This window comes from Haliotis rubra, unplaced genomic scaffold (assembly GCF_003918875.1).
Source record: "Haliotis rubra isolate DU_JTF1 unplaced genomic scaffold, ASM391887v1 Scf74, whole genome shotgun sequence".
NCBI lineage: Eukaryota > Metazoa > Mollusca > Gastropoda > Lepetellida > Haliotidae > Haliotis > Haliotis rubra.
The window spans coordinates 2,278,855-2,303,877 of NW_025767457.1; the positions used below are offsets into that span (position 1 = coordinate 2,278,855).

The following is a 25,023-nucleotide window of genomic DNA, read 5'->3' on the forward strand; positions in this document are numbered from 1 at the left end:
TTTTAATTTCTCTCACGACGTTTCGAGACCATTCCAGGTCCCTTCATCAGGTGAACTGGCAGTTAGGACTATGACTGGAAGGACACTATGGTGTGCTAATTACACAAAGGTAACCAAAAAGAATAGTAGACTCGTTTTTTCTTTTATCTAAAGTTCATCAAAAGTTAATCAAGAGGTCCCACGACTTGGCAGGTATACACCTTGATCATGCGTAAATTAATTGCTGGTTTATGTCTCCTTATCTCGACAGCTTCCTGTAGTTTTCTCCGACGCCAGTCGTTGTTATTTCTCGAAATCACCCCAATATCATTCCACATGATAACATGACTTGGGTTATTTGCCTTGTGCTCCGATATAGCTGACTTATCATTTTGTTTGCATACTGGTGACTTGTGTTCAGCAACCCGGGTGTTAATGGGCCTGAGAGTCTCGCCAATATATTGATCGTGGGACCTCTTGATTAACTTTTGATGAACTTTAGATAAAAGAAAAAACGAGTCTACTATTCTTTTTGGTAACCTTTGTGTAATTAGCAGTTGTTGTGTATTGACAATTCAACTTTCAACTCTATTATTTAGCATAAATTTTCATCATTATGTAATTAATTCTTCAAACTCACTTATACAGTACTCTCCCTAGTGTACTGTGATGTCACTTGATTGTGATCGCAGTTATGACGTCATAGTGACATCGCCATAGTCCTAACTGCCAGTTCACCTGATGGAATGGTCTCGAAACGTCTGAGAGAAATTAAAAAAGAAGTTTAATCCATAAAAATATCTTGGACATCAATGTACAACTTCTAAATGCCACTGAAAGACATCAATGTTAATGTTATTCACAACCGGAACAAATTCAGACAATGGAAAATACTAAGATACATTGTCTACCAGTGAATTCATCTCCATCCTCAACTGTACCCCCTGAAGAATTGGGTTTCAGCAACCCATGCTTGTCGTCAGAGGCGACTAATGTATCCCAATTGCATAGATCGAGGCTCGTGCTGTTGATCACTGGATTGTGTGGTCCAGACTCGATTATTTACAGAACTCCACCATAAAGCTGGAATATTGCTGAGTGCAGCGTTAAACAACCAAGCCAAAACAACATCAAAGTGGGACCAAATTTGCAAAATCTACCAAATAAAAGTCATCTTTGTTTCTCTTATGCATTTCTCTTCTGTTTGATGTAGAAAATAGACTTGACTCCTTCACATGTTCATTTCTTATTTTTATTTCAATTTTTATATAGTTTTTTTATTTTTTTTAAATAAAAATTAAATGAACACAACTCCTTTACCATTGGGAGATGGTAGCCCGTATTTTTATTCTACACAAACAACATAATAAAATGTAAGTTCTGTGTAAATGCTGGCCACAGACCAGGCCTCGTTTCATCAGTAAGATCTCTTCCCATGATGTCAGGAAGTATCTTTAACTGTATACCAGTATTATCATAATTAAAATTGCAAATTCAAAAGGTGTAAAATGTTGGTGATTTTTGCTGCCAAAAACAACGGGGAAAGGATATTGTCCATCATAAGCATGAAAAAGCCTGTGGAAACATGATCAAATATGAAATATAATAAGATATCGGATTAGAACGGTTGATTATCATGTTTACCATGAATCAGGTATTTCATGTTGTGGAGCAAATCGGTCATCAATGGTCCCATCAGTCTGGTGTAATATATACTGTACATGCCATTTCAGAACACTTGAGATCCAATGTTTGTATCATGATTATATCATCATCTTCATCATCATCATCATCGTCATCATCATCATCATGACAATGTCTAAAAATATGCATGCAGGTTTAACTCTATCATCATCATCATCATCATCATGACAATGTCTAAAAATATGCATGCAGGTTTAACTCTTTCCCCTCTCATTCATAGTATCACAATGTTTTGATGATACATATCATTATCAGGTGCTATTTATGACAGCCCAGTCCAATGAGTGCAGCATGGCGTTCTTGTGTTCAGAACTTGTCCGCATCCTGGTGTTCCAATGTTATCTTCAGAACAAGTGTGCAGCAGAATATTGTGATGTTTTTATCCAGTCTGCATAAGGATATTCTGCTGCTGGTATCTTGTCCACAGCTTGCTGTTTCAATTTTCTGATGTTTGTAACTTTTCTGCAGCAGTATATTCTGATAAATATATCTTGTCCATAGCTGGATGTTCTGATGTTCATAACTTGTCCACAGCTGGATGTTCTGCTGTTCATAACTTGTCCACAGCCTGGTGTTCCAATGTTCTGATGTTTGTAACTTTTCTGCAGCAGTATATTCTGATAAATATATCTTGTCCACAGCTGGATGTTCTGATGTTCATAACTTGTCCACAGCTGGATGTTCTGATGTTCATAACTTGTCCACATCCTGGTGTTCCAATGTTCTGATGTTAAGAACGTCTCTGCAATAGGATATTCTGATATTTATATCAAGTCTGTAGCTGGATGTTCTGATGTTCAGAACTGGCCATGTATACTAGCTTGAGCAAGGAAATGGATGGCCTTGAGGTCTGCCTCCGTGAGAGTTGACTCGCTTGTCAGACACTCCACTTCATACTGAACACTCTCCTGGGGAAACACATACGCTGTCGAGTCCGACGTCTGGGCAGTGGACTGGTTCCCTGACACCTGAACCACAGACTGAACCTGTAAACCTGTGTTAGGGTCAAGGTCAACAACAACCGGCTTCTTTTTGGTTCGGCTTTTTATAGTTTTGTGGCCGCTGTTGACATCGAAGGCTTCAGGATGTTGTGCGAGGTGACTGTTGAGGTACTCCTTGCGGAAGAAGCCACGGCCACAAACCTCACACTGGTATTGACGGATTCCTTGATGGGAGACCATGTGCCGTTTTAAGCTCCCTGAAACAGAAAACACATTTATTATTACATCTTTGTAAAAAAAATATGATTCCGTGAAAGATAGTACTTGGTTAGTGAACTGAATCTTTGCTGTTCATGATTGGGGCTGACCCAGGACATGCAATTCAACCAAGGTGAGCTGGTGGGGATCAGGTGTTTGCTGAGGTTGGGTGTGATTGTCTATCCTTGAGATAGTCATGATTTGGTTTGTTGTTTAACACTGCACTTGGCAATAGAAATAGCTGTGCAGGGGTTCAAAAATCCCATTGCCCGACCCACCGGGACAAGTCAGTTTTCATTTCGGGCAATCAAATAATAGTATCTTACTTGTCCGTGGGCTACTAGATAATTTCCACTTATGGTTTCAAACTGCAAATAAACTTGGATCAAATTCCATATCTGCTCAAAATGTAGTTATTAAATTTTGCAATGATAATAAAGTAGAGTTATCTTTCTTTGCTATTTATCACTTTTCAATAAATAGTCCAGTAAACATTAACATCAAAAACCATGTTGATTTATTCTTTCATAATTACATCATCATGATTATTTCATAAAATCAGGGCAAGTGGAAAGTTAGTCAGGACAAGTTACTTTCTTAAAGTCACTTGCCAAGTGGCAAGTAATTTTTTAAAAAGATTTTGAACCCCTGCTATGAACTGTAGCAATGATGTGAACATCAGTCAGGATTCAAGGTTAGAATAGATACCAAAAACCCAATATTCACCTTAGGTGAAGTGAGGTAATGCCGTAACTAACTTTGCCCAAGATAACATCTTCGACGCAAGCAGTCCTTATTTTATCCCCACAATGCAAGGTAACAAACAGTGCCATCGTTTGACATCTTTTGTATGATGCATATAGGAATCAAAGCCCCATCACTCTGGTCTCCAGACAGTCTCATACATTGGTTGCCTATTCCAGCCAGGATAGTTCAAAGGACTAACACTCACATATAGATGTCTATATGGTACAGCACCACCATACCTCTGTGAGCTGATTAAGCAATATGACCCAACTAGAACACTAAGATCCGTTTCTCTGTATTGTCCCCAAGTGGTGACTTAAAGGATTTGGCTACAGACGATTTCCCACTCAAGCTGAAATCCTTTGAAATTCTCTTCCAGAACAGTTGAAAAGAGCGCCAATTCTTGATGTTTTCAAGTCAGACCTAAAGACCCTGGGCCCCGTTTCACAAAGCTCTCAGAAGCCTAAGATCTCGTAACACCTACGATATATTTTACGATACCACGCTAAGGGCGTTTCACGAAAGTACTCACGAAAGTATGTTAGTACTCTCGTTGTTACTTGCTGAGAAGACTTGAAAAGAACATGGATTGCGAGTTACGTTCCTTTGTTTAAACAGACGACAACCCGCCGTACAATTGAGGACTTGAAGTCAAAGGGAAGGGTTAGAAAAACGAATTTCTCGTCCTTTGAATTGGAAATGGCCATAAAATCGTAAGATTGTGCTACGAGAAAAGTTACGAGATCTTAGGCTTACGAGAGCTTTGTGGAACGGGGCCCTGCTCTTCAAGAAATATTTAAACTAGTTCACTAGTCAAATTTGTAGCACTATGATCATGCCTTTTGGCGTGGAGTTAAGCACATTACAAATGGACTCATTCAATTACATGTTGTAGTTTACAGGGATGACATATGTCACAGTTAATGTAACCAGGACCTCCTGATGAGGAGATGCTTGCAATATTACACTGACGCACATTACATCACATATGGCCAATAACAACCCAAGTACATCCTTCCAACCAAGAGGACATGGGTGAGCCATCTATGTTTTATTTATAGTCTGCTGCACGGGGCAATATTCCAGCTGTACGACTGTGGCCTATGAACAAGCAAGTGTGGACCAGACTATCCAGTGACTGACATCAGCATTGATTCCATGCAAAAAATCAGGCCCCCGAGCCTGACCACCCAATCCACTTAGTCCCCTTTAATGGCAGACTCTGGTTTCAGAGATTTCAAAGGTTGTGGGTTTTAAAATCCAAATGATTAATTTCTATCTATCAGCTTATGGGTTTCACCAACATGTATAGTTCACAACTGGAACGACTCTCCACACTTCCCCTGGGTCACCCTCCTTGGATATTTTACCCGTGAAGGTCCGGGTTAGAATGAACCTTCAGTAACCCATGCTTGTCGTAAGAAGCGACTAACGGGATCGGGTGGTCAGGCTCGCTGGTTGACACATGTCATCGGTTCCCAATTGCGCAGATTGATGCTCGTGCTGTTGATCACTGGATTGTCTGGTCCAGACTCGATTATTTACAGACCACTGCCATATGGCTGGAATATTGCGGCATAAAACTAAACTCACTCACTCACTCCTTGGATATTTCATTAAACTCACCAATACTGCACCATGTTCACGGGTATACAACATATTTCTCCATCACCATATGGCTGATGCTATCACAGTTTTTAACGAATCATTCTATTACCTCTTTACAACTGTCCTAGAGGTCATTGTGGGTTAGAAAAGGCCGTATACAATATATGCAGGCCGTGTAAGGCTGTTCTGGGGTTTCTAGGTGAGAACAGGTCCCCAGCAACCCGTGAAGGTGACAGAATGGATCAGCAACTTGATAGATACAGTGTCCTTGTACCCCGACAGTTGGATCATTGCTCAAAGTAGCAATCAGTGGATTGTCTGGTCCAGCCTGGATTGCCTTCATCTAGCTGGGATATTGCTGAGTGTGGTATTAAACACCAAATGGCATCTAGACATGCTCTCTTCAACACGACAGACATATTTAAGGGTGATAGAGGAATATATGCAAGGCCATGTAGCACTCACAATACGACACAACAATATAGTACTGTATCACCATACAAGGCTTACAACCCCATACATCAATACTCTTGTATCATAGTACCTCTGCAACACATTACAAGTTATACTGGTGTAAAATGTGAATAGTAACAGAAATTTTTTAGGACTCAGTTATCAGGATATGGGGGCTGTGGGATACCCTTGTGGTTAAAGTGTATGCTCATCACGCCGAAGACCCGGGTTCGAATCCCCACATGGGTACAATGTGTGAAGCCCATTTCTAGTGTACCCCCGTCGTGATATTGTTGGAATATTGCTAGAACAATACTCCCTCAATCATTCTCCCCTAAGGGCAGTTGGGTAGCCTAGTGGTTAAAGTGTTCGCTCGTCACGCCAAAGACCCGGTTCGATTCCCCACATGGGTACAATGTGTGAAGCCCATTTCTGGTGTCCCCCGCTGTGATGTTGCTGGAATATTGCCAAAAGCGGCGTAAAACCATACTCCCTCACTCCCCTCATTCTCCCCTAATCTGGAACAAAACCAAGGTACTCACTCTGAGCAGTGAACACCTTGCCACAGTCGGCACACTGGAACACAGGGGCTTCCACAGGATGCTTGCAGGCTTTATGTTTGTCTAGTCTACTCGGTGTGGTGAAATCACGTCCACATTCGTCACAAGTCACAGGTACACCTCCTCCCTCCTCGTGAGCCCTCAGATGGTACCGCAGAGACGTCGCTCGGGAGAAGCCCTTTCCACATAGATTACATCTGTGAATCAAAATGAGAAAATATATAATGGTATGTCACAACTTGATGTGCTCCTAGTATTAGACTTACAATGTGTGCACATTCATTCTTTAGCAGGGGCAGCTGCCTATTGGTTATAGCGTCACTCATCACAGCGAAGACTTTGGTTAGATTTTCCACATGGGTACAATGTGTGGTGCCCATTTCAGTTGCCCATTTAAGTTGTCCCCGAAGTGCTGGAATATTGCTAAAAGCACGATAAAACAGTCACTCACCGAAGCAGGCCAGCAGCAAACAAACTGACTTTTAGGACAAGTCAACAGGATTAAAAAGAACCACATTTCACTAATCCTGAGAATTTAAAATTGGTGAAGCGCAAACAAAACTGTTTACTATGTTTCCATTTTCTGTCAGTTTTATTCAGATCCAGTTGGTAGCAAAATTGAAGCATTGAGGACTGGTTCAGAGTTACAACCCTCAAATGCTTCTAGTGATCAAGAACTACCATTACTGCAATTGTCCTTGTCCTCAGCACAATTTAGTTGTCTCAAGCTAGAAGACCAGCATGTATTTCAAAGATGGGAACAGTGAGGTCAGTCTTAATTCGTAGAGTCAGGCCAGACTATTACATCCCATGGCATGGTGTCTTAGGCCAAATACAAAAAATATTGTGGTTCCGATTACACCTCTTTAAAATTTTGGGTGGGTAGGTAGGATTTTTTTTTATAATAATTTTTTTAAGAAGTAAAGTACAAACTAACACATTCATCAATGTATAATTGTTTATTCAATCAAGGTTTCGGCCATCATGTCGACTTTCTCTATCAGAATGACCAATGTCCGTTGGTGCCGGGTACAAAACAATGGTATCTAAAAACTTATTTCATTTAGACTGCATAAACAAATTAGGGTTGGCACCAGAATTCAAGGGTCTGTCTGGTAATCGGAACAACATTTGTTTTTAGGCCTTATCGTATGACATCATCAAACAACCTACCTTCCGCTTTCTTTACAGTTTAACCATGTCTCACAATATAAACTTAATGCTACAATACACAATGCATTATTCTGTAGCAACACAGCACAAATTCGGTGATGAAAACTAACTATGGACTGACTGACTGAGCAATCGCCAGCAATATTCCAGCAACATCATGACACCAGAAATGGGCTAACTATGGAAGAATGAATAGCTAACGCTTTAACCATTGTACCCCAATTTATGGAAGAATAATAGCTTTTGTACTTTTCTTACATCAACATTATGGTTTGTTTGTTGTTTAACACCACACTCAGCAATATTCCAGCTATATGGCGGCGGTCTGTAAATATTTCAGTCTGGACCAGGCAATCCAGTGATCAACAGCATGATGTCACCAAGTCAGCGAACCGGACCACCCGATCCCGTTAGTCACCTCTTACGACAAGCATGGGCTGCTCGGATTTTCACAGGTAACATTATGAACACTTACAGGTATGGAGTGTCTCCCGTATGTTTCCGCAGATGGATGCGCAGACTCTTGTTGTTGCTGAATTTCTTGGGACAGATATCGCAAGTGAAGGGCTTGATGCCGGTGTGTTTGTATACATGCACTGGATACAGGAAATACATGAAGGTAGATGAGTTGATCATCTTAACCACTGGCCAGAAGCCAGCGTCAAGCAAAATATCTTTTGGTCTAGTACATTAACATATATTTGTCAATGTATATTTAGGCTAAAACCTAACAAAAGTAATTCAAATATACATATAAAGTGGCAGAATCCTTTATATAATGAGAAAACTGTAAAATCCTGACTATCATGAGGATGTGTTTATGAATCGTTTTCAAATAACAAATTATTTTACTCAGATCAGGCTCGTAGACAACAACAGATATACTTGCACGTATATCAGAAAAATTGATAATACACTGTAGTACATATGCCATGGCACACTGAAAACAAGGTAATCAGACAGTATTTCATTTTATTCTCCTTAATACATTTAGTTCCACTTTATCACTCTTTTGTTTTGTCCTTGCATCTTTTGAATCTCTGTAACCCCTAATACCTTATACTTTCACTCCAAGCAGAGACAGACAAACAGGTGCAACTAATCAAATAACAAGATTATCCAGTGATTGTTATCTTGATTAGTTACACCTGTTCACGTGTTTGTTTGTTTGTTTGTTTTGTTTGTTGTTTAACTCCACACTCAGCTATATTCCAGTTAAATGGTGGCAGTCTGTCAATAATCTGACCACACAATCCAGTGATCAACATCATGAGCATCGATCTGCATAACTGGGATACAATGACATGTGTCAACAAAGTGAGCGAGCCTGACCACCCTATCCCATTAGTTGCCTTTTACAACAAGCATGGGTTGATGAAGACAAATTTTAACCCAGATCTTCCAAGGTTCATGTGTGGGCTCAAATGCAATATTCATGATTCAATTATACAAAATATAAGTGTATAATTATCATACTTCCTATTGAATGTTCATGACTGTCATTAATAATCATCATTATCATTATACTCATCACAGGAAATAAGTGTGAGTGAGTGAGTTTAGTTTGACTCCGCACTCGGCAACATTCCAGCTACATGGCGGCGGTCTGTAAATAATCGAGTCTGGACCAGACAATCCAGTAATCAACAGCATGAGCATCGATCTGCGCAATTGGGAACCGATGACATGTGTCAACCAAGTCAGCAAGCCTGGCCACCCGATCCCGTTGGTCGCCTCTTACGACAAGCATGGGTTACTGAAGATCAATATTCTAACCCGGATCTTCATGGGTCACAAGAAATAAGAAAAAAGTCTTACTTTTGAAATTAACTTGTCCCTTGATCTCCCTGTTGCAGAACTCACAGGTAAACTTGGGTGTTTTCTTGGGAGTTGATGCCACCTGCAATTTAATCTCAACATCCTTGACTTCCTTCTCTGCATCGGATTCGGGCCTCATCTTCCTCGTGAGCATAGTCCTCATCCTCGTCCTCGTCCACCTCCATCTGGGCATCCTCTGTCGAGGAGGGATCAGGGATGGACGCCACCGCTGATGTAGTTTCCGATACTTTCTCAACTGTTCCCTCATCAGTGAGGTCCCCTACTGTGGCTTTCACAAGCTCTGCAAAAGCATTCCCTGAACTGATGGTGGCATTGTTCACTTTGGACAGGATCACAGACTGTTCCTGGTCTTGGATTTGTTCCACACTGACACGTTCCCCTGGATTGGTCATCCGGACTCTTTCACTGAGCATCTTCAGGTCAGGAGTGTTCCACTGATCATACGGCACCATGACCATGTCCACTCTGTCTGACATTGACCGAGTAGTGGTCACAGGGATTCCTTGTTCCGGAATCATAGCACTTGTGGAATGGGATACGGACTGATCCAGTCCCTGAGTGTTACTGACTAGACTGTTAGTGGTTGGTTGTACGTCCACCACCAAGGTGGCCTCCTGATTGGACGGAACATGTTGGGGAACCCCCCTTCTGTGGCTCTACCGATTCCACAACAACATTGTGAGATCCAGCACCCTGAGAATCCATCACATCAGTGTACACCTTCACATCTATCACATAATTCCCTGGTTCAACACTTGCCTCATCAACAGGCACTTCTCTTTCAGGCTGTCGAGGCACTGATTCATGACCACTCTTGTCCATCTGAACTCCTCCTTCAGCTCCTCCTTCAGCTCCACCATCATTCTGGGAGGGACCATGTGACTCCATGTCCTGGTACACCTTGTGGGACTGGGAGACATCAACCAGGGTTTTCACTGCAGCCACCTCCGCAACACTGACATCATCCACCTCCTCTGTCTCCATGTGTTCTGTCTTCATCAGGATCTGCATCACATTCTCCCCCAAGAGATCAGCATCCTGCTGCATACAATACCATCAGGTCAGTACAATCTGCCCCATACAATACAATCAGGTGAGTACAATCTGCACCACATCCTGCTGCATACAACACCATCAGGTCAGTACAATCTGCACCACATCCTGCTGCATACAATATATACAATCAGGTCAGTACAACCTTCACCACATCCTGCTGCATACAACACCATCAGGTCAGTACAATCTGCACCACATCCTGCTGCATACAACACAATCAGGTCAGTACAATCTGCACTACATCCTGCTGCACACAACACAATCAGGTCAGTGCAATCTGCACCACATCCTGCTGCGCACAACATGTTAAGACCCATTTCACCTCATCTCTTCCCATCGAGACACCAGAGATCCAAGTGAGTGAGTAAGTTTAGTTTTATGCCGCTTTTAGCAATATTCCAGCAATATCACAGCAGGGGACACCACAAATGGGCTACACACATTGTACCCATGTGGGGAATCGAACCCAGGTTCTCGGCATGACGAACAAATGCTTAACCACTAGGCTACCCCACCACCCAGAAACCCAAGTAACTCACCTGACTGGCAATCTTCTCTTTGAACCAGTTGACCCGGTCAGTCATGTGCGTCCGGCGTCTCACCAGCTCCTCCTCCATAGTGTGGCAGCGTACCTCCATCTGGCAACACTTCTTCACGAAGTCAGTGATGTCCTCCGTCATCCCCTTCCAGTAGTACTTGTCACGAACCACAATGTATGTCTTGTTGCGACCATAGTGATGCTCTGAGGGACCAACATAAACATATATGTGTGATGAATGGGAAATAAAGAATGAGGACTGACTGACTGAGTTTGGTTTTACGCCGTTTTTAGCAATATTCCAGCAATATCACGGCGGTGCACACCAGAAATGGGCTTCACAAGTTGTACCCATGTGGGGAATCAAACCCGGGTCTTCGGTGTGACGAGCGAATGCTTTAACCTCTAGGCTACCCACCACCCCTAGAGAATGAGGACAATTTTATGGATATACAACTTCTTTATTCTATATAGGCAATGTTCCGACATAGATTCTAATGTCGTTGTCAAGCAAGTGGTAAATGAGAAGTAATTTTGGGTGATATTTACATGAGATGTTTGACAATAGATGAGGGACGAGGCAAAAATGAGTTGTTTATATAATAGAAGAGGCTGATAACACAGAAGCTATACAGGATTAAGTAGGTTGATTGGAAGCCAGTAGAGAGGACGTACATGGTTGTATACATAAGAGTTTAATCTATGTCGGAATGTCGCATATACAGAACAAAGAAGTTGTGTATCCATAAAATGGTCCTCATTCTTCATCTCCTCAACTTCTAGAATGCCAATCAAAGTAGAATGGGAAAGAGTTACAACTGTGCTTGTAGGTTTGTTGTTTAATGCTACATTCAGAAAGACAATCCAGTGATTGATATCATTACCATCAATGTTAGCAATGTGGATATGCTGACATGCATTAGCCAAGTCAATGAGCTTGACTAGCTGATTCCCGTAGTGGCCTTACATCATGCATGAGGTGGGTGAGGTGAGGTGAGGTGAGGTGAGGTGAGGTGAGGTGAAATTGGGTTTAACGTCATACTTGAGAATATTTCGCTCATATGACGACTTGCATGCGTGTGTATGTGTATGTGCGGCTGCTTGTACTAGCCCAGACTTAAGCTGGTTTTATAGTGCTAGCCCACTGAGATACCATGCCGCAGTGAAGCATGAATACCCCACTCAGACACATTATACTGACTCCGAGCCGACCAGTCCTTGTTGTACCCATTAATGCCGAGCGCCAGGCAGGGACCAACATGTACCAAATTTGAACGTCTTTTGGTTTGACGCGGTTGGGGATCGAACCTGTGACCTTCCGCTCTCCGGGCGGACGCTCTAACCACTACACCACGGAGGCGGTAACATCATGCATGGGTTCCTGATGACCAATTCTAACTGAGCATATTCATGGGTGAATGAAATGAAATGAACAAAATGCATGAAGTGTGTTATTAAATGCGGATTATTTTATCATAATCATCTCATATATTCCTGCTTGTCAGGAGTAACGGAAAGTTAGCATATATATAAAGATAATTACAATGTCAACAGAAGAGTTTTGAAAATCCACATTAATGAACGTACAATCTTGAAATCATAATAATCATAATAATAATCTTACAGAGAACACAGGTGAAACACACAGTGAACAACCCAAGGTACCAGTGGCACTGTAAGGTTAAGAGACACATTATCATCTGATCCTACCGGGTATCCATTCACTGCTGGGTGAATAGCAAATTCGTCAACAAGTGTTGCTCAACTTCACTTGATATGTAACCTGCTCCTATATATCCTAAACAATTACAAGGCGATGGGGTAGCCTTGTGGTTAAAGCGTTGGCTCGTCATGCCTAAGACCCGGGTTCGAATCCCCACATGGGCACAATGTGTGAAGCCCATTTCTGGTGTCCCCTGCCGTGATATTGCTCGAATATTGCTAAAAGCGGCGAAAAACCATACTTACTCACTCACTCACTCACCCACTACTTTCCTCCCCTTCACCAACTATCGGCACGTATCCAGTGACAGTGTAACTTAAAAGATGATTAGTACCTGAGTGGGCCTCTCTGATGGCCTGTGTCCGTTCTTCCTCTGAGATAAGCACCCGTCTTGGCTGGTCCTCGCTGCTGTGTCGGGAGACGTAGTGCAGCACGGAGTCGATCAGCACGAAGCTCTTACTCTTCCTTCTCAGACTGGACTTGAAGTTCTTGCTGCAGCTGTTGGGATACTTCTGCTTCTTGAGATACTCCAGCAGGTCCTCATAGTTCTCCTCCCCGCCATCATCTGTATCCTGATGCCCAGATACATGTTACCAGACACAAGGACAATATGGTCCATATTACACACAAAGTGGGGAGCTAACCAACTTATACCACCTGGGCCATGCACGTGTGTTTTACATGACTATGGACCCATAAAGATCTGGGTCAGAATGGGTCTTCAGGAACCCATGCTTGTTGTAAAAGGTGTGGTCCCTGACACTTGCGGTATATTTTAGTCAAAAAGCCTATAACAAATTATGGATAGTACGAACTTAAATTAGTGGTCCTTTTCACAGTTCATTATGACTGCAGTTGAATATCTTTTTCTTTTAAGATACACACTGATGTTGATTGAAATGAAATTAATGATCAAATAATTCCATCATCATCTTACTCTGAACAGATATCCTAGATGACATCAATATCCTGTCTACTTACTCCTGATACATCCATGTCAATGTCAAGCTCTTCTTCATCCATGGTGCCATCTGCCCGTTTGAGTGTTGTGTTGTGGTCTGATCGTGTCCTCTCCTTGCCATGGTCGCAAGACGGACATGCACGAACAAATGCTTCACAGTCTAATGTCAGACCCTTCCAGTATGTATTCCATGAATCAAGTCGGTCAATCACTTTGGTTCGACATACATGAGTTCCTACAAATATATTCAGATGTTACAGTATTGGTGAGCCTGTGTCAGAGATATTCGTAACATTACCTGTGTCAGAAATATTCCTGACATTACTTGTGTAAAATCAGGGGTAGAAATAACTTTAAAATTGCTAGTGTACTCTGGTACAGTGGCACATGTAAAATCACTTGCCCTGATCATTTTTCCACTATACCAGCCGTTTTCTTGTTAATTTCTTAAATAAACAACATTATTAACATTGGAAAGTCAACTGGACACCGGTACAGCGTGATATACAAATTTGCTTGCCCGACAGAAAAAAGCACTGGACTCGGACGTCGGGCAATAGGTTATTTTCACCCCTGAAAATATATTTCTGACATAACCTAAATCAGAGATATTTGTCACATTACCTGTGTCAGATATATTTGTCACATTACCTGTGTCAGAGATAAATCTAACATTACCTGTGTCCGAGACATGTGCCCGTCTCAGCAGTGCCAGTCTCTGTGTTGCAGTCTTGATCACAACTTTCTTCTTGCCCTTGGCCCCCTGGAGGTAGTACAACACACCATCCAGGAGGAAGTAACTCTGGCTGATCTTACGCAGGACACGTTTCTGGTGGATAGTGAAGCCATCGGGGTACTTGCCGTCAACCTTGTACTGCTCCAGAGCTGAGTAATAGGCATCCAGATCTTCCATCTGAGGAGCGAGTGAGTCAGTGATTAATACATATTTAAAGTAACAGAAGAGTATACTTCAGTCTGATTGGCTGCTAAATGTTACTGGATTGAATTCAAGAAGTATTTCAAACATTTCACTGCATTCTTTTCTTAATAAGTAACATTTTCATCTCCCAGTAAAACATTTGAGCCAAAGATGCCAGTTATAATTATTTTTACATTATGATAATGTGCCAAATCCACCCCTAAAACTAAAGCATGCTAAAAACGCTAGAACTTGAATCCAGCTACTCAATCAGTGGACACTTAATTTTTATTCTCATGTTTCTTAGGAGTATACAACCCCAACTGTCCCATAGGCACTAGGGTAACTGTCCAATTATCATCTCATCCTGCTGGCACCCATTCACTGCTGGATGACAAGAGGCAAACTCTGAACAAAGTTCTGTATAAGGAGGCACGGCACTTGCTACACATGCTTCAGTGTAGGGCAGAACTGAAGCCTTATAACTCTCAGGAATCAAGTTGCCAAACAGTCACCCACCAACTAATTTCTGCAACTAATGCTTAACTTCACCTGATTTGTGGTCTACGCTGCCATGGGACCACCCACCACCATATGAATTTGGAAAATTGAATATAAATTAGAGGAAAATGACTAGCATCTGCTGTGTTGTCATGTCAAGATAAATCGAGGTTTAAACAATCATAGAACATTGTTACTTTACTAATAATGATACTGAGTCCCAGTCACTTTTCAAGAACTTGCTCAAAACCTACTTCTTCAAGATGGTTTCTGAATAGAACTCTTTTCACACCTATTGTGTTTTTAACGATGTATGCAGCACCGTTGAGCATCTGTGATGGAAACTAGGCCCTATACAAGCCAATTATTATTATACCACTATCAGCAAGCTCTCTGCCCCAAGGACTTACCCCGAATCCCAGACCGTGCATTCCTGATGAGCACACTCTATCTACAGGATGGTCGGTAACCATCGGAGATTCACCCTCCTCGGATGCCTTCGCTATTGGAGTCAGCAAGGTCTTCCTGCCCGACCTCCGCGTCACTCTGTCTGATTGTGGGAGTGACGTCTGCTTTTCCTGTCTCCGACTTCTACGCAAGCCCGGGGTGGAGGTGTAGTCAGGGTCCATGTCTTGTGTGGGTATCGCGCCATCGTCGACGTAGCTGTCGTCCTGCTCCATCTTCATAGCAGCAGCATCTGTCGCCGCATCGGACTCATCTTCCTTCTCCCTCTCAACACACAAGATGACCCAATCATCATTCAAGGACATGTGGTGGAGGGTGAAATTATGACTAGACACATGATAATCTTGTCGGTGATGTAGATAACAAATATACATAAACAAAGTAATGCGCTGTCATCAACCTATCAACCAACCCGTGACGCCCATTTCTGGTGTCCCCTGCTGTGATATTGCTAAAACTGGCGTAAAACCATACTCACTCACTCACTATCAGCCAACCCATCCATCCTCTGGATCTGCCATGTCTATGGTCCCTGTGATCACTAGACTCATGATTATCATGTAGATTGTGTCACATATATAAATAGACAGTCATGCATTCACTCACTCACTCACTATCAGCCAACCAATCCATCCTCTGGATCGGACATGCCTATGATCCCTCTGACCACGTGACTAGGCTCTTGCTTATCACATAGATGGTGTCACTGAAATAAATATACACAGAGATGCACTCTCACTCACTCATCCAACCAATCACCCACCCATTCACTCACTCACCCATCCACCCACCCACATACCCACTCACTCACTGGACTACTCACAAGATGTCTCTCCATGACAGACACAACAACAAGTCTCTTCTGCCCCTTCTCCAGTGGTTTGGACGGAGCGACAGACACCGTCTTCACCTGGGTGTTCCTGGGAAGCGCCCTGGCATCCTTGTGCTTGTACTTCTCTGCCTCATCCCCCGTCACAGTGACACTTGCAACTTTGATGACAGGGAACGCATGTCCTGGTTCAATACAGGCCACGTAAGGAGTTGTGCCCGCACCAACAGATGGCAGCCGATGATGGGTGTTGACAGTCCGCAGACTGTCCCTGTACCCACAATGCACCTCCATCAGGCTGGCTGTGGTCTCCGCCTTCTGTTTACTTGTTGTGTTCACGTCTATGTATGTGTTGGTATCTTGGTGAGACAGTTCTACGGGTAAACTAAACTCTCTGAAATACAGGAGAATAAAATCTCTAGTTACTAGAAACATGCCTCTCATAATATCTCCCAATTTACAAAACAGACAATGCACTTGAAAAGTCAAAATACTGTTAAGTTAGTCTTGATAATGTAAAACATGTAGACTCTATGTATCTGCAAGTACCCATACGTACCTGTACATATATGTATGTATCTGTATGTTATGTTCCTGTATGTAACAGTATGTACCCAGTATCTGTCTGTACAAGTACATATATGCATGTATCTGTATGCTATGTGCTTGTATGTATCTGTATGTACCTGTACATATATATATGTACCTGTGTCTTTATGTTATGTGCCTGTATGTATCTGTATGTATCTGCATGTACCTGTACATATATGTATGTACCTGTGTCTTTATGTTATGTATCTGTATGTATCTGTATGTATCTGCATGTACCTGTACATATATGTATGTACCTGTATGTTATAAACCTGGTGTATCTGCATGTACTGCCTGTTTCTACTCACCTTCCATGAGCCAAGTAAGCTGGTGTATATTCTGCCTGTTTCTACTCACCTTCCATGAGCCAAGTAAGCTGGTGTATATTCTGCCTGTTTCTACTCACCTTCCATGAGCCAAGTAAGCTGGTGTATATTCTGCCTGTTTCTACCCACCTTCCATGAGCCAAGTAAGCTGGTGTATATTCTGCCTGTTTCTACCCAACTTCCATGAGCCAAGTAAGCTGGTGTATATTCTGCCTGTTTCTACCCACCTTCCATGAGCCAAGTAAGCTGGTGTATATTCTGTGTTTCTACCCATCCATGAGTACTGCCTGTTATTCTCTACTCACCTTCCATGAGCCAAGTAAGCAAGCTGCCTGTATATTCTGCCTGTTTCTACTCACCTTCCATGAGCCAAGTAAGCTGGTGTATATTCTGCCTGTTTCTACCCACCTTCCATGAGCCAAGTAAACTGGTGTATTTTCTGCCTGTTTCTACTCACCTTCCATGAGCCAAGTAAGCTGGTGTATATTCTGCCTGTTTCTACTCACCTTCCATGAGCCAAGAAAAATGGTGTATATTCTGCCTGTTTCTACCCACCTTCCATGAGCCAAGTAAGCTGGTGTATATTCTGCCTGTTTCTACTCACCTTCCATGAGCCAAGAAAACTGGTGTATCTGTATATTCTGCCTGTTTCTACTCACCTTCCATGAGCCAAATAAGCTGGTGTATATTCTGCCTGCTGGGGACGAGATACTCGATGGGGCATCAGACAAACCTCCAGGCACTGACTCCATGAGTCTGGCTCACTTGAGATGAATGTGGAGATGGAGTTTTCTAAGTTCTCCCATACGTCCTCTACAAACACACAGCAAACATGTGCTGAACACCTTGTAAGCAGTTTGCTGATTTTTCCTTATCCTGACTCATGATCTTTGCTTATCTCCCTTTTCCTTTCGAATGGTAGTGGAACACTTTAATCCCTTGAAGTTCCCAAAGCGGACGTACAATACTCACCCACGAGTTACCTCCCTTCCTCTTTCCCGCGCAAACGTACCATGTGACGTGCCCAGACTTGTCACTCTCTCCCTTTTCGCCCAAGCGGATGGTTGGGCGAGCACTGAGTCCCGTATACGGCAATCTATCATTTATATTTAGGCCTATTCTTCTAAATTAAGCTGTGTATGGTTTTGGTTATAATTACGATGTAATATTTGTACAAATTTGTTGGAATTTATTGACTTTGAGTCGTGTTTTTCATCGTGTTGTAACTTTGTTTACAATTCATGAAATCTTGTTGTGTGTGTAAAGACAGGTTGTCGCTGGCTGATCCTCACCCCCAATGTCCATCTTGTACAGATCCATGTTCATCCACCTTGCATTGTAGCTACTGTGTTGATTTAACTGAATTACAATTTAATCAATATCTGTCTTATGTTTATAGACGTGCCATGGATCAGTTGAAAAAGACATCTCTAGTCACATGTGATAAATTTGGAGATCAGGCCAAAAACCGTATGTTGCTTGCTGCTGAAGTTCATAATAGTGATATGTTGCCTAGTACATTACAGAACCAGTCTGCGGCAAAGGGGGCTAAGAAAAGGTCATCATCCTCGCAACCTACGCCATCCCAGTCTAAGAAGAAGATGGCATCCTCTTCTACTACACAGAAAAGATCTACGAGTACTAGATCTGAGGGCAAAACTACACGTGCTACCGCTGTTACGCAGAAATCTTTCAACGATGAGATCGTACCGCCGCATGAGAAAGACGTGTTTGACGACCCCCCTATACTTCTACCCGAGGTATCGATGACATCTATGACGCAGTCGATGTCAACTACTACTAGATCATCACCTATGAATGTCACAGCAGGCCAGCTGTTTGACATAAGACCTCTTACTTCGAGGACAGAAGTTGAGGCAAGGAAAACAGCATCGCAGCCGACACAACTAATGCAGAACTTCAACCCGGGGAGTTCATGACGCAGTTCACCAACAAGATGATGGCTATGATGGAGCAGAGATTCCAGCAAGAATCAAGGAAGAACCAACAGTCTTCTGATACCATGCGACAACCCACTGGCCTGTGCAAATCTACACCCATCAGAGCTACACCGGCAGTTGACTTTGGCGAACGTACTCCTCCGCGAAGGGCTCCACAACCAGATGACTCCTTCATACTACGAGACAGCCCAGATGAGACGCAGTCCACGTTCGCGAACCCTCAAGGTTCGCGAACCTCTAAGAAGCCTGCCCCGACGCCTAGCCGATCCAGATCCAGATCACCAGGCAGTCGTTCGCGAAGGCACAGCTCACCACACGGAGGTTCGCGAAGAGGTTCCAGAGAGAGACGTTCGCGATGGGAACGTTCCTATGACAGACGTTCGCACAGGGAGGAATCTTTAGCTGCAGGTTCGTGAACCCAAGATGAAGGTTCGCGAAGGGATACAGGCTCACACAGAGATGCGTCAACAAGACACAGCTCTCTGAATCAAGACACTACGGACCCCGTCTTCTCTGACTCTGAAGTAACGGCTTGGATTGCCAGCGGATTGAACCTGGAGTCTCCATCTAAAGATAGGAACAAAAGTTACACCTACATGATGAAGGATGATGACTTCGACTCCGTCACAATCCCACCGATCGAGCCTATATCCAGCGTACCGGACAATCTTCACACAGCCTTCGGAAGGCCTCTAAGTTCCAGACGCAGCAACTACCATCTTTTAATAAGAAGAGATTTCCCCTACATCACATGGAACCATTTGTGAAGGCGCCGGAGTGAGACGACAACATCAAGTTGGTAAACGATGCCAGGACTAAGGTGTATAAGGTGAAGATACAGCTTCTAGAAGATCTTTCTTCGGAATAGCAAGATCTAGGGCCATCAACGAAGCGTTGATACAGAAATTCCAAAATTCCACCACGGAAGAGGATAAAATGATCTACTCGGCCCTCGTCACACAAAAGAAGGATCAGTTCTTCCTATCGGACCACCTCACATCAATTTCGGCGGCAATCACCTTAATACGCAGACAGGGTATACTGGCGTCCTGCTCCTGGAATGACAGATTTACGCAGCCTCTACTACCACGAGCTCCGTGGGGAGGCTTCTACCATCTTTGGATTGTCTATTGGATGATGCAGCTAAACAAGCTACACAAGACTCCAGAGAGGTCATGATGATCAAGACCATAGACACCTTGGCCAGCGCCATCCGCCATACTTCCCAGAGATACAACAACAAGTCTAAGCACGCTGGGATACAGAGAGCTAAAGACAGAAAGTACTCCAGCTCCAGAGGCGTGGAAGGACTTTTTCATCGCCCTCTTCGGCAACTACAGAGGAAAACTCAGGAAGAGGCCGCGCCCCAGAGCTTCCAGAAGTACCAGACGCTGAAGCCACAATTCGAACGACTGGAGTCTTCCACCCCAGCCGCTCCTGTAAAACTATCGACAGTGGGTGGACGTCTACAAGGGTACTGGAAAAATTGGGGATTCTAGGAGGCGACTCGCCTCTCAGGTACTAAGAGAAGGGTACAAAGTACAACTGAAAGATGCCCCTCCGTTAACCCTCAGCCCAATGGTCTTCAAGTACGGAGAGGAGCAGGCAGACAGATTACAAGAAGCCATCAACGCACTTCTCTCGAAAGATGCAGTGGAGATAATAGACCAGAATCATCTCACCCCAGGCTTCTACTCCCCAATTTTTCTAGTACCAAAGAAGAACTCTGCAGGGAAGTTCAGACTGATTTACAACATGCGCAAATTCAACAGAGACTATCTACTGAAACCAGACAGGTTCAGCATGATCCACCAACCTCAACTAAAACAACTCGTCCGTCCAGCAGATTACATGGCAAGCATAGACTTACAGGATGCGTACCTGCACATCCCGATACATCAAGAATCAAGGAAATATCTACGATTCCTGTTCAAAGGGCAACACTACCAATGGAGCGTGCTACCATTTGGAATATCTTCGGCTCCGTGGCTATTCAGTCGAATAACCAAGCCTATAGTCGCATACCTGCATCTACGAGGTCTACGCAATGCTTTCTACCTGGACGACGGGATTCAGGTCCACCAAGATGCAAGTCTACTCAGACTACAGATGAACTTCACGATCAAGTTGCTCACTCAACTGGGATGGTTGGTGAACCTAAGGAAGTCAGAATTGGAGCCAAAACAAGATCTACAATTCCTGGGGATAAGATTCATCACTACAGAGAATCGAATCGTCATCCCAGAGGATCGATGGGTCAAGATACAAGCCATGATTCCGCCAGCAGTCACCGTTAACACTACGATCATGGCAAGTTCTACTCGGTCTACTAACCTCGGCGCAAGACTTGACGCACATAGGAAGGTTACAGCTAAGACCGCTACAACGGTTCCTCATAAAGCATCTGAACAGTGTCAACCCTATCCTGCTGCCCGAAAACCTCAAGAGGTATCTACTATGGTGGACACACAGGTCGAATGTCTGCGAAGGAGTCTATTTACAAGAGCCGGTCTTCGAGACACACCTCTACGCGGATGCCTCGTTGCAGGGATGGGGGGCACATCTCAACGATCAAGTAGCGTCGGGAAAGTGGTCTCATACAGAACAAAAGCTCCACATCAATCTACTAGAGATGAAAGCAGTGATCAACGCAGTACAACTATGGTCGAGCTTGCTGAACAACAAGATGTTGATGATTCACACAGACAACTCCACAGTGGCGTTCTCTATAAACCGGCAAGGATCCACAAGATCACCAAGCCTATTGCAGCTCACATTCCAGTTGTTCCAGATCACGCAAAAAGCAGACATCTGCATAAAAGCGTGTCACATATCCGGAGCCAAGAACGTACTAGCAGACGCTCTCTCAAGACCACTACACCCATCGCCAACAGAATGGATGCTCCATCCAGAAGCGTTTTGGAACGTAAGGGAAATAGCATTCCCCTCCATAGACCTGTTCGCCACGAGGTTCAACAAACAACTGCAGACGTTCGTCTCACAAGTTCCAGATCCTCAAGCCTGGGCAACAGATGCACTGAGCATGTCGTGGGAAGGACTAAACGGCTACACTTTTCCACCCCCGATACTACTGCCAAAAGTACTGGTCAAGATCAAACAGACACAGACGCTACAACTGACTTTGGTTGCGCCTTACTGGCCAATGAGAGCATGGTTCCCAGATCTACTAGAAACCCTAGGAAGCCCAGTAATCAAGCTTCCAGATTGGCCGAACCTACTGATACATCCGCACACCAAGCAAGTCCACAGAAACCCAGCAGTGTTCCAGCTACATGTGTGGACTGTATCAAAATGTGTTTGAAGAAAAGAGGATACTCCGCCAGAGCAGCCAAAGCAGTAACTCTAGCGTTACGCAGATCGACTCGCAACCTATACAACGATAAATGGCTGAAGTTTGAAACTTACGCAAGGCGGAAAGGCTTCACAGCCATAACAGCTACGCATCCTCAAGTGGCGGAATATCTATGTCATCTGAGACAGACCAGACATCTAAAAGGTTCAACTCTATCGACTTACCTCGCTGCCATCAGTACAGTGATTACCATGAAAACAGGCATCAAGTTGACAAAAGTACCAGAATTACTTGCTCTGCTGAAATCATTCAAGTTGGAAGACCAGCAAAAGAAATTCAGAGCACCAGCCTGGGACCTGAATGTAATTCTGCATCATCTTACCAGTGATGTCTATGAACCACTAGACCAGATCACGATCGAGCTGCTAACACAGAAGACGCTGTTCCTGCTAGCGTTAGCCACTGCAGCTCGCATATCGGAGATACATGCGCTGGACTACGGTCGAACGACGTTCGATAGAGGGCAGAATAATACAGTTCATCTAGGACTTAGATGGGACTTTATTGCCAAGAATCAACTACCTGGTCAACCAGATAGACAATTCCATTACCACACAGTTCGCCCAGAAGATATAGAGGACTTATCCTTGTGCCCAGTCAGAGCTTGAAGATATATCTTCTAACAGAAGGAAATTCCTATTCGCCCGGAGAAGATATCAAGAGGACTTATCCTTGTGCCCCATAGTCAGAGCCTTGAAGATATATCTTCAAAAGACTAAGACTGGCGAGGACTAGCTCTACAAGGAAATTCTAAGCCGACAATAATGGATTCATCCCATTATCCACTGGAGGACATCAACTGAAGTCTCAAGAAATCTCACCCCTTATCACGTTGACTTATCGACTTTTCTGAAGTTGAAAGTCTAGGACAGACTAGCATGTGTGATTAAGATCCTGTGCGGGTAAGGACCTTACCTGCACATAAAGGGATCGCAACTCATTTATGATAAAGACCTTATCATAATCCATGGGTTGTTATAAGATATCTAGTACAGGAGATACTAGTTTATTTATAACCACACGAATCAACATGATTCATCCTGTCTGAGATTGAAGTAAGACAAGGAGTGGTCCCCCCGAGTTACTACGCAAGTTGGAAGAATAGGACCACGGATATGCCGTTTGCAGTTCCCAAGGGGGGGATACAGGACCTATCTAATGACAGCTGTTGAATCCAGTGGCTTGACCCACCACCTATTCCGATGGATTCTATAAGCAAAGATCATGAGTCAGGATAAGGAAAAATATGTAATGTTTTAAGTAAAATTGATATTTTATACTTATCCTGACTCATGACGAACAAGCCCTCCCAACCTCCCCGTTGAAGACACTTGTGATTTCACAGCAGATCCAAGTGCATGGGCGAAATTATAAGGAGAGAGTGACAAGTCTGGGCACGTCACATGGTATGTTTGCTCGGGAAAGAGGAAGGGAGGTAACTCGTGGGTGAGTATTGTACGTCCGCTTCGGGAACTTCAAGGGATTAAAGTGTTCCACTACCATTCGAAAGGAAAAGGGAGATAAGCAAAGATCATGAGTCAGGATAAGTATAAAATATCAATTTTACTTAAAAATTACATTTTTAGTATCCATAACAGGATACTGTATACAAGACATCTTACAACATGATTTCAATACGTAGACTAACAGTCCTCAAAGAATATTCCCCAAAAGAGAGGCACTACAGCTATCCAGACTTACTTTCATGTAACTTCAAACTCATTTTGGTACTGATATGTACTGTGAGTGACACAAAAATTGGCACAAACAGTTTGGAAAAAGGAAGTATTCAGGCAACAATATTTAGGACAATGGCAAAGTGCAGATAGCGATGTCTTGAACAAACTGGAATATCCTCAAAGTCATTACATTCTAACAAAGCACACAGAATCACAGATGTGACATACAGATCAGAGATAGACATACAAGATCACAGGGGGTCTTTCAGGTTCACACATCGACATACAGGATCACTGGTTGACAAACAGAATCAAGTATCGACAAGTATCGACATTAGTATCGACATGTATCTAAAGGTTTCAAAGGATGTCACTGTTACTCACTTGTTTCGGAAACAACAAAGTTCTCAAGGTCAAGGTCAATGCCAACCTTACTCAACAGGTCAGATCGAATGTGGATGTCGCTGAACTTTGTCGAGTCATTTTCTCGCAGGATGATACTCTTCATCACACCATACCTGAAAAACAGGTCAATTGTGGCAAAATCCAGTAGTGAAAACATCAGCTAAATACATGCAAGCACATATGCTTTCCTCACATCAGGAACAAGATAATGGTTGACAAATCTTAACATACTGTATAACAAAGCCACAAATTATTTAAGTCAGGGTATTGACTCTTAGATATTGTACAGCATTTTCTGTTTAGAAGACGCTACCTCTTCAGTATTTACAGCTAATTATCTAATCTTGATTCAGATTATCACAAATATCACAGTCATGTGCATATTTGTTGTATCATACTGATTTTATCTACCTATACTTTCAGTCAGGAAATAT

At 43.2% G+C, this 25,023-nt stretch overlaps 1 protein-coding gene across 1 annotated transcript in view; it reads right to left on the minus strand.

Moving 5' to 3' along the window:
• Window positions 1-1,294: 1,294 nt before the first annotated feature.
• LOC124259859 overlaps window positions 1,295-25,023 on the minus strand; it is a 30,243-nt gene continuing 6,514 nt past the window's right edge. Inside the window, exons 4-17 of the mRNA XM_046694074.1 lie at window positions 24,569-24,702; window positions 17,831-17,984; window positions 16,249-16,648; window positions 15,371-15,691; window positions 14,219-14,453; window positions 13,561-13,775; window positions 12,914-13,151; window positions 10,858-11,060; window positions 9,841-10,303; window positions 9,583-9,731; window positions 9,242-9,521; window positions 7,899-8,019; window positions 6,233-6,447; window positions 1,295-2,881 (exon numbers count right to left, since the gene is read on the minus strand). Coding sequence (XP_046550030.1) covers window positions 2,481-2,881; window positions 6,233-6,447; window positions 7,899-8,019; window positions 9,242-9,521; window positions 9,583-9,731; window positions 9,841-10,303; window positions 10,858-11,060; window positions 12,914-13,151; window positions 13,561-13,775; window positions 14,219-14,453; window positions 15,371-15,691; window positions 16,249-16,648; window positions 17,831-17,984; window positions 24,569-24,702 — 3,529 coding nt within the window. The 3' untranslated portion in view covers window positions 1,295-2,480. The remainder of the gene's footprint in view (window positions 2,882-6,232; window positions 6,448-7,898; window positions 8,020-9,241; window positions 9,522-9,582; window positions 9,732-9,840; window positions 10,304-10,857; window positions 11,061-12,913; window positions 13,152-13,560; window positions 13,776-14,218; window positions 14,454-15,370; window positions 15,692-16,248; window positions 16,649-17,830; window positions 17,985-24,568; window positions 24,703-25,023) is intronic.